The 12,365-nt window shown below is 48.9% G+C and overlaps 2 protein-coding genes across 5 annotated transcripts in view; one reads left to right on the top strand and one right to left on the bottom strand.

Moving 5' to 3' along the window:
- LOC147349248 (histone-lysine N-methyltransferase SETMAR-like) overlaps positions 1-9,385 on the bottom strand; it is a 152,740-nt gene extending 143,355 nt beyond the window's left edge. For 2 of the 3 annotated variants that reach the window (XR_015149737.1, XR_015149738.1), the window contains exon 1: positions 9,251-9,385. Coding sequence is in view for 1 of the 3 variants with exons in the window: in XM_086363584.1 (XP_086219710.1) it covers positions 9,251-9,328 (78 nt within the window). In the remaining 2 variants the exon portion in view is untranslated. The remainder of the gene's footprint in view (positions 1-9,250) is intronic. The other variant, XM_086363584.1, reaches the window with a different exon arrangement.
- On the top strand, positions 8,308-11,722 carry NFKBIA (NFKB inhibitor alpha). Of its 2 annotated transcripts, XM_086363582.1 has the most exons (6): positions 8,308-8,650; positions 9,284-9,392; positions 9,720-9,930; positions 10,320-10,408; positions 10,532-10,792; positions 11,155-11,722. In XM_086363582.1, the coding sequence occupies exons 1-6, from the start codon at positions 8,424-8,426 to the stop codon at positions 11,200-11,202; spliced, it is 945 nt and encodes a 314-aa protein (XP_086219708.1). In that variant the 5' UTR covers positions 8,308-8,423; the 3' UTR covers positions 11,203-11,722. The 2 variants fall into 2 exon arrangements, with proteins under 2 accessions (XP_086219708.1, XP_086219709.1); XM_086363583.1 differs by lacking the exons at positions 8,308-8,650; positions 9,284-9,392 and adding an exon at positions 9,458-9,606.
- The last annotated feature ends 643 nt before the right edge of the window (positions 11,723-12,365 follow it).

The following is a 12,365-nucleotide window of genomic DNA, read 5'->3' on the forward strand; positions in this document are numbered from 1 at the left end:
CTCTAGAGCGGCTCTGGGTTGGCCCCCTGTCCTCCTCATAGTCTTTATTCCTCAACGCTTCCTTCCCCTGTAAAATGAGAGTGGTAACACCGTACTCCACGGCAGAAGCTGGACCAGATGGGCTCTTGAGATAGTTTCCAGACAGAGAAGAGTTGATTGGATGAAGAATGAGGTATTAACAAAAGAAGAGTCAAAGAACAAGTATCGGGACTTCCCTGGTCGCCCAGGGACTAAGAACCTGCCTTCCAATTCAGGGAAAGGGGGTTCCATCCCCAGTCAGGGAACTAAGATCCCACATGCCATGGGGCAACTAAGCCTGCGCTCCACAGGTACTGAGCCCAAAGTGCTCTGCAGCCCACACACCACAACTGGATAGAAGCCCCAGTGCTGCAATTAAGACCTGACACAGGCAAAATAAATAAATAAGATTTTTTAAATTACCATTTAAACAGAATCATTATGTTAGCTCTGAAAAGAGGATACTCGCACTTTAAACAATGGACTGAACAAAAGAAACACAGAAGACATGAATTTTCTCCACCCCTCCCAGCAGGGCTCATGCCACCCCCATCTTTGTGTCCAACTAGAGTCGAAAGGGGACACCAAGAAATAACTAAGCAGTACAAATCAACGTGTGACCTCAGACCCCATGTACAAGCCAAGCCATAAGAATCAGAAGGATTCAAAGCTGGGCAGAGTACTCTGGGGAAAGGAACGGAGGGAAAGTCTCTTGGAAAGGGAAGGTCCTGGCAAGGAAGTAGTAGAAGGAAGCCAGTCCCTGGGCAGGGAGGGACAGCAGAGGAGATATCTCAATACAGACCAGATCCCCAGGAGCAGAATGGTGGTGCTGGGAAGAAATGGGGACCAGGGTGGCCAAACTGGGCAGACTCTAACTCTGGAGGGCTGTGAATCCTGCCTGAGGAGCTCAAGACTCTGTCCTGCAGGTCATGGTAAGTCATTAGAGGTCCTGTTACAGGAAATAACAGGACAAAAATGTGTGTTAGTGAAAGGAAATGTAATTGTCTCATTGTAACCCTCTGATACTATTTGAATTTTTTAACCACTTTTCCAACCAAGTGCAAGTTCTGTGTTTATGTATTTTTATTACTACAGAAAATATAACACATAATTTGTGCCATTACCTTTGAAAAAGTTCTAAGTAGGAACAGTCAAGCCACGTTGTCAGAGTGTGTACAGGGGATGGGTCTGAATGCTGGCTTGGCTTTCTGGGTAAGTGACTTAAACTTTTAAAACAGAGAACGATCCCCATCTTGGACAACGCTTCTGAAGATTAAATAGGATAAAGTACATCAAGTGCCAGCCGTGGTAAGTGTTCAGTAAATTTAGTATACATAACTTGAGAGGCTACTGTCATTAAACAAGGCCTACAGTAATGTGGGGACAATGGAAACGGAAGGACATGGGTTGGAGTCATATCAAAAGTAGGATACACTGAACTGATCAGCTAGAGGGATTTCAGGAGCAGGAGTATGCACAGCTTTCCGGGGAACTGTGATAAATGATGCACTAGTCACACCTAAATACCCAGTCTCTGGGCACATCTTCCACCCAACTTGCCCAAAATCCCATCCTTAAGAAAATGTGGTTCCTCGGAGAAGTTATTCCACAGATGGCCTGAAGATGTCGCTGCAGACAATACCATCCATACTGAGCACCTCATCCTCTCTGGATTTTGCCATTCCAGCAGGAAAATTCCACTGTGGCTCTGTACCCAACCCTGAACTCCAGCTGCTGCTCCTCTCTCTCCTGTGAACACTCATCCTTCCCTCTCCCTCCTGCCCTGATGCCCTGGCCACCTGGGGGTGACTCTGAGCCCTTCCAGACAGCAGAGCCTACCTTGTCACCAAGCTGGACGTGGGCTTCCCTGCGTCTCTCCATCCTCACATTTGTATAGATTATTTACCGAGGCCGGCACCCCTGCTCTCACCCCTGAGCACGTTCCCCCAGCCTCCTGAGTTTCAATCAGTGAGCGTAGGGGTACACCGATTCCCTGTCTCCTGTGCTCTTTACATTCTCTTCTAAATGGCCCATTTTTCAAATATTAGCATTAAAGATTTGGTGACGCATAAATTTACCTCATTTGCTGAAAATGTCGGTGTTCTTGGTTAAAATAATCCTTGAACTGTGGCCTATATAAACAGCCGTGGGATATAGGAAATGATGAGCATTTCGGAGCCAAGCTGAGTGATTTATCCAGAGGGAATATGTCACAGTCATGGGACTGGATTCTGATGGCTAAGACTCAGCAACAAAGGGAAAATGTCCCACATCAGTTTCCCCCTTTCTCCCTGCTCACGGCTTCTGTTTGGAGCCCTTCCTCTTACTCTGTCTCATTTGTTTTCAGCATCTAAAAATCAGCCTAAAGAATATGAGATTAACAAAAATACACTACTACATATAAAACAGATAAGCAACAAGGATTTACTGTTTGGTCCAGGGAACAATATTTAGTATAATAAATATAATAGAAAATAATATGAAATATATACATTATACATGTACATATATGAATCACTTTGCTATATACCTGAAACTAACACAATATTGTAAATCAATTATACTTCAATTGAAAAATTAAAAATAAAAAGCCTAAGAGTAACATTCAGAATTAATTTTTTTTATAAGTATCCGTCATTAACAGCCTCAGAGAGAAGACTCCAAGACACATCTTGATTTTTAATACTTATCCAATACTTAGCTGGGGCTCTACTCCAGAGAACAGAGGGTCAAAAAGGAGGTTTGGGCAAGACATTATCTTGGTGATTACAAGAAAGGGCTAAGGATTAAGGTTCCTAACTCTTCACTCTATTTATAAACTGAAGCAAATCTATGATTATCTGTGATGCAGCTATGATTGTTTACCTTTGACCTAAACCATTCCCAAAACTTTAGACCACACAGGAAAAAAAAAAAAATGTCTACATCCCCATACAGCTTCTGGAGGTGCTCTGACATTGAGAGGGATCATGACCTCCTCCCCTGATTATGTACCAAGAGCAGGGACCTCCTCTCTCTTAGGTCCCATGTCCTGTGGAGAGGCCCCGGTGCTCTGCCGACTTGTGCCCTGACTGAACTCAGAGTGAATTTACACACGAGAAACAACAGCAAACATACAGGCGCGCAGAAGAAGCAATGTGCTTTTAAACCTCCACCCCCTCCCTAATCCAAGTCCTCCTCCCTGAACACAACAGAACATGAACCGCCCTCACACCTGTAGCTTGGTTACTGCCAACAAACAGCCGAAAGGGAGAACCAGGAATTCTGGCCACAGATAACATGTGCCGGCCACCCCCACCCCCATCCCTGGCAGCAGCTGGTTATCCAACAGGCAGACCTGCCGAGCAGGAACACCTCAAGGAGAGGTTTATTGAAACCATATGAGTATTTTTTAAAAACCTAAGTAATCTCTGTAAGAAAAATAGGAGTTTTGTTGAACTCGTTACACTTATTTTACAGGATAGTGTTGAAAGTTTTGGGGGAGAAGACAGAACTCTCTTCCAGTGATTCCAGCCCTGCCTGCAGGGGCAGATGGAGCTTCCTGGAGGGACACACTCCACTCTCAGCCCCTGGTTACGGTTACACAGAAGAGCAGAACCCTGATGTTGCCAAGGGAGGCGAAGGCAGGTGCCTTGCCCCAAAGTACCCAAAGTAACATCATACCTTGGCTGAAAAAGAGGTTATAAACTCAGGGCCTATAGGCTCGATTTAGTCAAAGGATACAGAAATGCATTTTGCTTGGTTTTTTACAATGCTTTGAGATTTTTCACATTAAAATCCATTTTCTGATTTTTTTTTCTTTAATAATGGAATTCCAGTGCTGAACTTCAAGTGCTGCTTGGCAAAAATTATCTGAGCTGAGTGTGACAGACACTTTCAGTCAGAGATGTCACCATTCCCTCTCGGACTCATGTGGCCAGCTTCACGCATCTACAAAAATTGCCTGGGCCCTATTGGAAAGTAGGGGGAGGAGTTTAAGACCCTTTCAAACTTTGAGTCCCGTTAAACTGCAGGATTTATAGCTAAAGAAACCCCTGAAGGCTTTGACAGTCTTATTTTCACATCACTGCGAAAGTCCTGACAGCTGTTTTTCTATGAAAAATGCTCCAGAGCATGGGAGCCCCAGGTTCTGAGAGGGATGGACAGAAGTGGTTGCTAACCACCACAGGAGGAAAGAAGACTGGGATTCGAGGCCGAATATAAATTCAGAATTTCACAGCGGGGCATCCATCAGCAGCCTGCCTGTCTTGCTTGCCCTCCAGGGCTCTTGTCATAGCTCTTCCCTCTTCCAGCCTGGCCGCAGTGAGCCATGGACAGCCTTCTTCAGGAGCTTGGTTTGCTGGAGCTAAAACAAGTTTTGGCAACTGACACAGGACACCCTGCCCATGCTGTTAAGAAAAGTCAAATATGTTGGACCACCTGGTTGAACTTCTAGAAAAATCCCTATGCTGCCAGGCCACTGGACACTTCAGGCAGGAGGTTCAGTCCACACTGTGCATTCCCCACCCAGGAAGAGCACATGAAGTGCCTGCAGCCAGCCCCCAGGCCTTAACGGTGTTCCTTTTCCCATGGGGGTGGCTCCTGCTGCCAGTGAAGCAAGCAAGCATCATTGGCCATCCTGTCCATGATGCTTGCTTCCCCAGGGCTGCTCCTGAGCCACTTCAAGCCTAACTTATTCTTTTGCCTTTTATATTAAAAAAAAAAGAAAGAAAAGAAAGGAATTCCCTGACAGTCCAGTGATTAGGACTTCACTGCTGGGGCCCAGGTCCAATTGGAGAGGTACTGCTGCTGCTAAGTCATGTCAGTCGTGTCCAACTCTGTGCGACCCCATAGACGGCAGCCCACCAGGCTCCTCCATCCCTGGGATTCTCCAGGCAAGAACACTGGAGTGGGTCGCCAGTGCCTTCTCCATTGGAGAGGTGGGGACAGAACTAAGATCCCACAAGCTGCCTGCCACAGCCAAAAAAAAAAAGGCTTTTATATGACTTTAAGAGGTTTTAACATCTTTAAAATGGTCAAGATTAGCTAAAATTCTTCACAGTGAGGTAGGGAGGACTCTTAAGTGTATAAAGGTCTTTCTAAACCAAAAGTCAGTTTTTCTGTCTTCTGCTCCATCTGTTGCTGTTTTCTGACTTCCCCAGTATGTTCTCTGTCACCCAAACTGTAATGTTTGCTGATTTAAACCCTTTAGAGCATATGACAGAGAAAACCGTTTGGATCACATTACCCAAAACTGTCTCCCTGGTTTCAGGAAAACAAAAGGTACCTCCTTGGGAATCCCCACTAGAGGGACAGATCATCAAGGCTCAGCACCTCCCAAGAGTTCCAAGTTCAGTTCAGTTGCTCAGTCATGTCCGACTCTTTGCAACCCCATGGACTGCAGCATGCCAGGCCTCCCTGTCCATCACTGGAGTTTACTCAAACTCGTGCCCATTGAGTCAGTGATGCCATCCAATCATCTCATCCTCTGCCATCCCCTGCTCCTCCTGCCTTCAATCTTTCCCAGCATCAGGATCTTTTCAGAAGTTCCAAGGCACCATGACAAATCACTGACTACTAGGCCTGAATCTACCACTAGGTGTCACACTAAACAATGAGGAATAAAGACCCCCCAGTTGCCCAAGGCTGCAGCAGCAGCAGCTGCAGAAAACCATCGCAGGAGGTGCAAAGAAACATATTCCTGAAATACTTTGGACTTATGCAGTTTTTTTCAATGATCGTTTTCAAACCTGCAGCTGACAATTGTCTTCTAAGGTACCTTTGTAAGTGGGGCAGTCAGAGTTTACTATTTCTGTACCTTTTAAATGTATTTTTTATATATGAAAATAGAGAGTTAGATGGGGGAACATCTACTCTCTATTTTACCTAACAATTGGAGTAGAAAATACTTTGCATATTTTTCAAATTATAGTGTATTCAGTCTCATTTTCACAAAGTGTTTTCCAAAGTGTTAATATCATGACTGTTTTGGCCAAACAGGTTGGGATAGAAACTAGATAAACTGCCATGGAATGTCCAGGTAAATTTATCTGCACCTGTTTCTTTTTAGGAAAGTGGGAACAATAGTTCCTTACTTACAAGATTAGTTCTGAGAACTAACAATGTACAGCAGAAATGTTGGAGCCCTTCAAAAATTTATACCATGATATAAGAGCCGTGGTCACCCTTAAGCAAAGATACATGAGTATTTGTGATCAAGTAATACAATTTTTAATCTGGAAAAAAAATCTAAACAGCATTAAACCCAATCTTATTATAAAAGCAGGTATCCCATAGCAAAGGCAGCTAATTTCTCCAACTAATATGCAGGTAATTAGAGGTAGAGCTGGGAACTGAGGTCTCCTAGAGCCTAACGCATTGCACCTCGCCTAATACGTATTTGTGTATCACAGGCCTGCAGAGGACATGTGGATTCTATCCCTGAGAAGTTTTCATTTTAATATATGACCATTACTACCCCGACAGTTTTACTTTTTTTTTTTTTTTAGTTTTACTTCTTGATTTTACTTTTTTCTCCCCCTCATATTTTGTCTCTCACTCTTATTGACCCAGATTCCCTATATTCAGACCCTGGGGGTAGGGGAATGGAAAGGGGAGATGAGGAACAGATAAGGCTTGGTTAGTACATGGTCGGAGAAGGCAATGGCAACCCACTCCAGTACTCTTGCCTGGAAAATCCCATGGACAGAGGGGCCTGGTGGGCTGCAGTCCAGGGAGTCGCTAGGAATCGGACACGACTGAGCGACTTCACTTTATTTTTTCACTTTCATGCATTGGAGAAGGAAATGGCAACCCACTGCAGTGTTCTTGCCTGGAGAATCCCAGGGACAGGGAAGCCTGGTGGGCTGCTGTCTATGGGGTCGCACAGAGTCGGACACGACTGAAGCGACTTAGTAGCAGCAGCAGCAGTACATGGTCAGTTAAGCTGAAGATGATTGCAATGATCACCAGAAATCTTTGCAAAACTACAGAGGCTTCTTGGGACCTATTCTGAAGAACTCTGACCCAAGTTTCTTTATTTTGCCTGGACCAATTCTAGAAATAGATGAATGCATACCGCTCACTGACTAGGAGGTGGGGGTGGGGCAGGGAGCCTAGGTTCTATTTCTGCAGGTGAGAGGAGGGTGGTGAGCCTGGAGTGGCTACCCATAGGGCAAGCATGGGGCCCATGCAGGTCTCTCCCAGGCAGGAGAGCAAGGAGCCAGCAGAGGCAGGATGAAGGGCACCATGGGCTGCCTTGAGCCCCCTGCACTATGCGTGGCAGCTAATTTCTTAGCCATCCATAAGGCCCCATCTTGGATAAGGCACTACTCTACCCATTCTTCAGCCACCTTCCCCAAATGCTTCTGCAAAGTCGCCCAGCGGAGCACCCAGAAGTAGGTTCAGGGTCTGTTCCCTGCAGCAGCACAGCGCAGAGCGGGGAACCCGACCTCCATAATGATTTCCTTATTGCAAAGGATCTACAACCTCTGCTACAAAGATTCATACCTTGCTTTCCTTGAAAAATACCATGGTTGTTTTCACCGTTTTCCTGCATACAGGGCAGAGTGCTTGCCTCTCCCCCAGTCAACAGGATTGCTAATCCCGAAGAAATGATTTGAGGGTTCCCCAATCATTTAGGCTTTTAATGCCAAAAGCTTTAGAAACTTCTACCCGAGGGTCGGGGTGGAGAGTGGGCTGGGGGTGGCTATTCAGCCGGTGCCTACAATGCTAAGAGCCTGGTACTGGCAGGAAGGCAGAGGCAGCCGACCTTCCACCGACCAGTGCGTCCTCCCCGCAGAGAGCTTTGGGGAAGTGAATCCCTACACCCGGCCAACATTTCCACTCGCGTTTTCAAAAGATTAAAAAAAAAAACCGGAAAAGACCTGCAGGTCGGTAAACCCCAGTGAAGAACCAGCCTGCAGGCCTGCGTCTTTGGGATCTCAGCAGCTGACGACCCTAAATCAAATCGATCAAATCGGGAAAACCCAGGGAAAGAGCGCTTCTTGCAGAGGGCCAGGATTACTGTGTGCAGGTTGCAGGGAAGTACCCGGGGAGGGGGCCCGGTCAGGAGGACTTTCCAGCCACTCAGCGTTCATCAAAAAGTTCCCTGTACATGACCCCAGTGGCTCATCACAGGGAGTTTCTCTGATGAACCCGGGCGCGGGGTTTAGGCTTCTTTTTCCCCCTAGCAGAGGACGAGGCCAGTTCTCTTTTCTGGTCTGACTGGCTTGGAAATTCCCCGCGCCTGACCCCGCCCCGGAGAAATCCCCTGCCAGCGTTTATAGGGCGCCGCGGCGGCGCTGCCGAGCCCACAACAGTCCTAGCCCGTCGTCCCGCCCGCCCGCGACTCCGAGAGCAGCCAGCGCGCAGCGCAGCCCGCGGCCCGTGCACCTGGGGAGCAGCGCCCGAGCCTTCACCGCGCCATGTTCCAGCCTGCCGAGCCCGGCCAAGATTGGGCCATGGAGGGCCCCCGGGACGCGCTCAAGAAGGAGCGGCTGCTGGACGACCGCCACGACAGCGGCCTGGACTCCATGAAGGACGAGGAGTATGAGCAGATGGTGAAGGAGCTGCGAGAGATCCGCCTCGAGCCGCAGGAGGCGCCGCGCGGCGCCGAGCCCTGGAAACAGCAGCTCACCGAGGACGGAGACTCGTAAGTGTCGCGGGCCCGGGTGGCAGGGCCGGGTGGAGGCGCCGGGCCTGCAGCCCCAAGCGCGGGGCCCGCGCGGCGGCCGCGCACCGGGGTTCGTGCACCGACCCCGAGGCTGTGCAAAGGTGCACGGCTGCCTGCGGGGCCGGGTGATGGCGAACGGGGCGGGGGGGTGGGGTCGGTGGTCGGGGGTTGGCACTGGTTCCCGGGGCCGTGGTCCCACGGCTCTGCGTTGCAGCCGCGCGCACCTCGCGCGCGCGCACACCCCCGTGCGGGTCCCCTCGGCCGGAGGCGGGGCGGCGGCGGGGACGCGAAGTCCCCGCTTGCATAAGGGGGGCGGGAGTTTCTGCCCCGCTGGCGGGCGCCGCGCAGCCGGGAGGGGAAGTACAGGGCGTTCCGGCACGGCGAGAGGGCGGGGCGGTCTGGCCGGCGCCCGCCGCCGAGCGCGGGGGGGGGGGGCCCGGAAAGTCCCTGGGCGCCTGCCAGGAACACTCAGCTCATAATAACCTCGCGGAAAACACCGCGGCCTCGGCCTCCAGAAACCCCGGCCTTGCGCAATCCCCCGCGGGGCGCGCCTCCCCGGGCCCCACGCAGTGCACTCACCAGCCCTGGGGGTTTTCCCTCTCTTCCTCTCAGGTTCCTGCACTTAGCCATCATCCATGAAGAGAAGGCGCTGACCATGGAAGTGGTCCGCCAAGTGAAGGGAGACCTGGCCTTCCTCAACTTCCAGAACAACCTGCAGCAGGTACTGCTCTCCCGCCGCGTACTCTCTCTACTGCTCTGACCCTGAGATAAAACCGGGTCTTGCACATGATTTCTAGATTAACAAAGATTTGGTCATTATCTACCCTGATCTTTTACACCTGCGTCAGCCAGTATTCTAGAACAGAAAATTCCATTGATTTGGAGAGGCCTTTATGAAGCCCATCTGGGGCCTCTGGTATTTTGCCTTGCCCCTGGTATGTGCCTGGGAAAAGCAGCACCCACAACCAGGATCTCTCTGGGGTTCAAGGGAACACAGATGGTGGGTTGGATCCATGGCTCATCCTTTTTGTCCCTCTTCTGTTTGTAGACGCCACTCCACTTGGCTGTGATCACTAACCAGCCAGAAATCGCTGAGGCACTTCTGGAAGCTGGCTGTGATCCTGAGCTTCGAGACTTTCGAGGAAATACCCCCCTACACCTTGCCTGTGAGCAGGGCTGCCTGGCCAGTGTGGGAGTCCTGACTCAGCCCCGGGGGACCCAGCACCTCCACTCCATCCTGCAGGCCACCAACTACAATGGTAAGTCTGGCTGCCCTGCCCATCAGAGGGCAGGTGAGGTATACACAGGGGAGGCAGGCACTTAAGGAGTCCAGGCAAGGCCTAAGCTCTCAACATGTGAAAGATGGAGAATACATATATAAAGGCCTAGTTGATGCCTTTCTAAAGTCCATTCAGAACCCAGATTCTGGGCTCTTCAAATTAAGAAGAATGTGTCCCTTAAAAGAATAGGGACATATGTACACCTGTGGCTGATCCATGTTGATGTATGGCAGAAACCAATACAATATTGTAATTATCCTTCAATTGAAAATAATAAATTAAGAAAAAAAAAATAGGTGAAAGCTTCTGCTTGAGAAATGAGTGTTGAAACAAGTGGTTATAATACTGTCTTACTTTTGGTCTTCTAGGCCACACGTGTCTGCACTTGGCCTCTATTCATGGCTACCTGGGCATCGTGGAGCTGTTGGTGTCCTTGGGCGCTGATGTCAACGCTCAGGTGAGTGCCTCACACCTTCAGATGGGGTACATCAGGCCAGCTTGGTCCTCAGTGCGAGGGCTTTTGCTGCAAGCAGAACTTCCAAACTCAGCCGTAAGCATCTTGAATTCCTTATGGTTCCAGGAGCCCTGCAATGGCCGAACTGCCCTCCATCTGGCAGTGGACCTGCAGAATCCCGACCTGGTGTCACTCCTATTGAAGTGTGGGGCTGATGTCAACAGAGTCACCTACCAGGGCTACTCCCCGTACCAGCTCACGTGGGGCCGCCCCAGCACCCGGATACAGCAGCAGCTGGGCCAGCTGACCCTAGAGAACCTTCAGACACTGCCGGAGAGCGAGGATGAGGAGAGCTATGACACCGAATCAGAGTTCACAGAGGACGAGGTGAGTCCCAATTAACTTGTTCATGGCTCTGCAAGAAGGAAGAAGAGAGGCCATTCTCCCTCCCCCTTCTAAGGCTCCTAGAGTTCCTCCTTATCCTGAGGGTCTCAATGTAATGAGCCTCTCAAGCTTGAGTATGTGTAAGCAGAATCCCAAGAGCGTGTTTTTTTTTTTTTTTTTGCTCTTCTTGAAGGAGAGGATCCTTAAAGGAAAGCTCCCTCAGCCCAGGAAATTCATTTACATTCAGTGTATAGAGAATGGAGTCCAAGAACACTTGAGTTATTTCCAGTAGCAGCCCTCCCCATCATCCCAGCACCCTTGGCAAAGCCCTGCGAGTTTAACCTGCCTTTTTTTTCTCTTTTTAGCTTCCCTACGATGACTGTGTGCTTGGAGGCCAGCGTCTGACGTTATGAGCTTCAGAAAGAAGCTAAAAGAACATGGACTTGTATATTTGTACAAATAGAGAGTTTTATTTTTCTAAAAAAAAAAAGAAAAAAAGAAAAAAAAAGGGAGGGGTGTACTTATAACCACACTGCCTGGTCTGGAACATTTTACTCTGGATTAACCCTCAGTTTGTCATTTTTGTGAACTCTGGAAGAGGGGGCAAGAAAGATCATTGGAATTCAGAGAAAACCTCTTTTTTAAATGTCACCTTTGGTGGGGTTTCAGGGGGAAGGTTATTCAAAATTTGATGAAAGGACTCTTATTTATTATGCTTATTGGTTGAATCACCATGGATTCTGTGGCTGCGCCAGTTGAGTGACATGTAACCATCAGGTGTGTTGTTAAACCGGTCGGGGGGGTGGGGTTAAAAGTCACTACCTGTCAAGGTGTGTTTTCCCCTCCTGTAAATAGTGTACATAGTGTATTTTGTCAGTAATTATTTTGGTACTTTTAAGATGTATATTTATTAAACAGATTTTTACAAACAGAGTTATCCTGATCGTTTTCACTGGGCTGCTGTGGGTCTCCTACACTGAGAGTCATTCAGTTCCTAGGCGGAGGTGGAGAGCATGTGGGAGAACTCACCACAGCCACGGAACCCTCTCACAGAGCAGCTTCTCACACTGTCGACACCAGCCTCCCAGCTGGGCTTTGCAGGCAGCCCCGGCCCAGTGCGTGGGAGGGAGGCTGTTCTAAGGTGATAGGAAACATCAGTCTCAGGCTTGGGGCGGGCAGGCTGTTTGGCCTACAGCTGGAAGGCTCTTCATTGTCGCCTGCTTTCATCTTCTTGGTTTAAGCTATTCCAAGACCTTCCGCTTTAGGAAATTATTTTGGCCAAGAGTAGTATTGTGAAATTTACATTTTCTAGAGCCGGGAAAGATCTCCTCTATGAGAAGTTCCTGAGGACGGGGGCTTAGGAATAGGGCAGTGCTAATGTGTGTTAGCAGGTGCCCACCTCTGGGCCTGTGTTTCCTCGCTTACAAACTGGACCATCTGAAGACTGTACAAGACTATCCGCACAAAAATCATAACAGAGTGCCAGGCACCTAGCGCTGAAAAAAAAATGCAAGCCGTTGCACAACATCCTGTATTTCACACGGGAAGGAACAAGTCCACAGAGAATGTCCTGTTT

The sequence above is a fragment of the Bos grunniens genome, chromosome 21 (assembly GCF_055505025.1).
Source record: "Bos grunniens cultivar Pamir isolate PY7600 chromosome 21, Bosgru_T2T1.0, whole genome shotgun sequence".
In the NCBI taxonomy this organism is placed as follows: domain Eukaryota; kingdom Metazoa; phylum Chordata; class Mammalia; order Artiodactyla; family Bovidae; genus Bos; species Bos grunniens.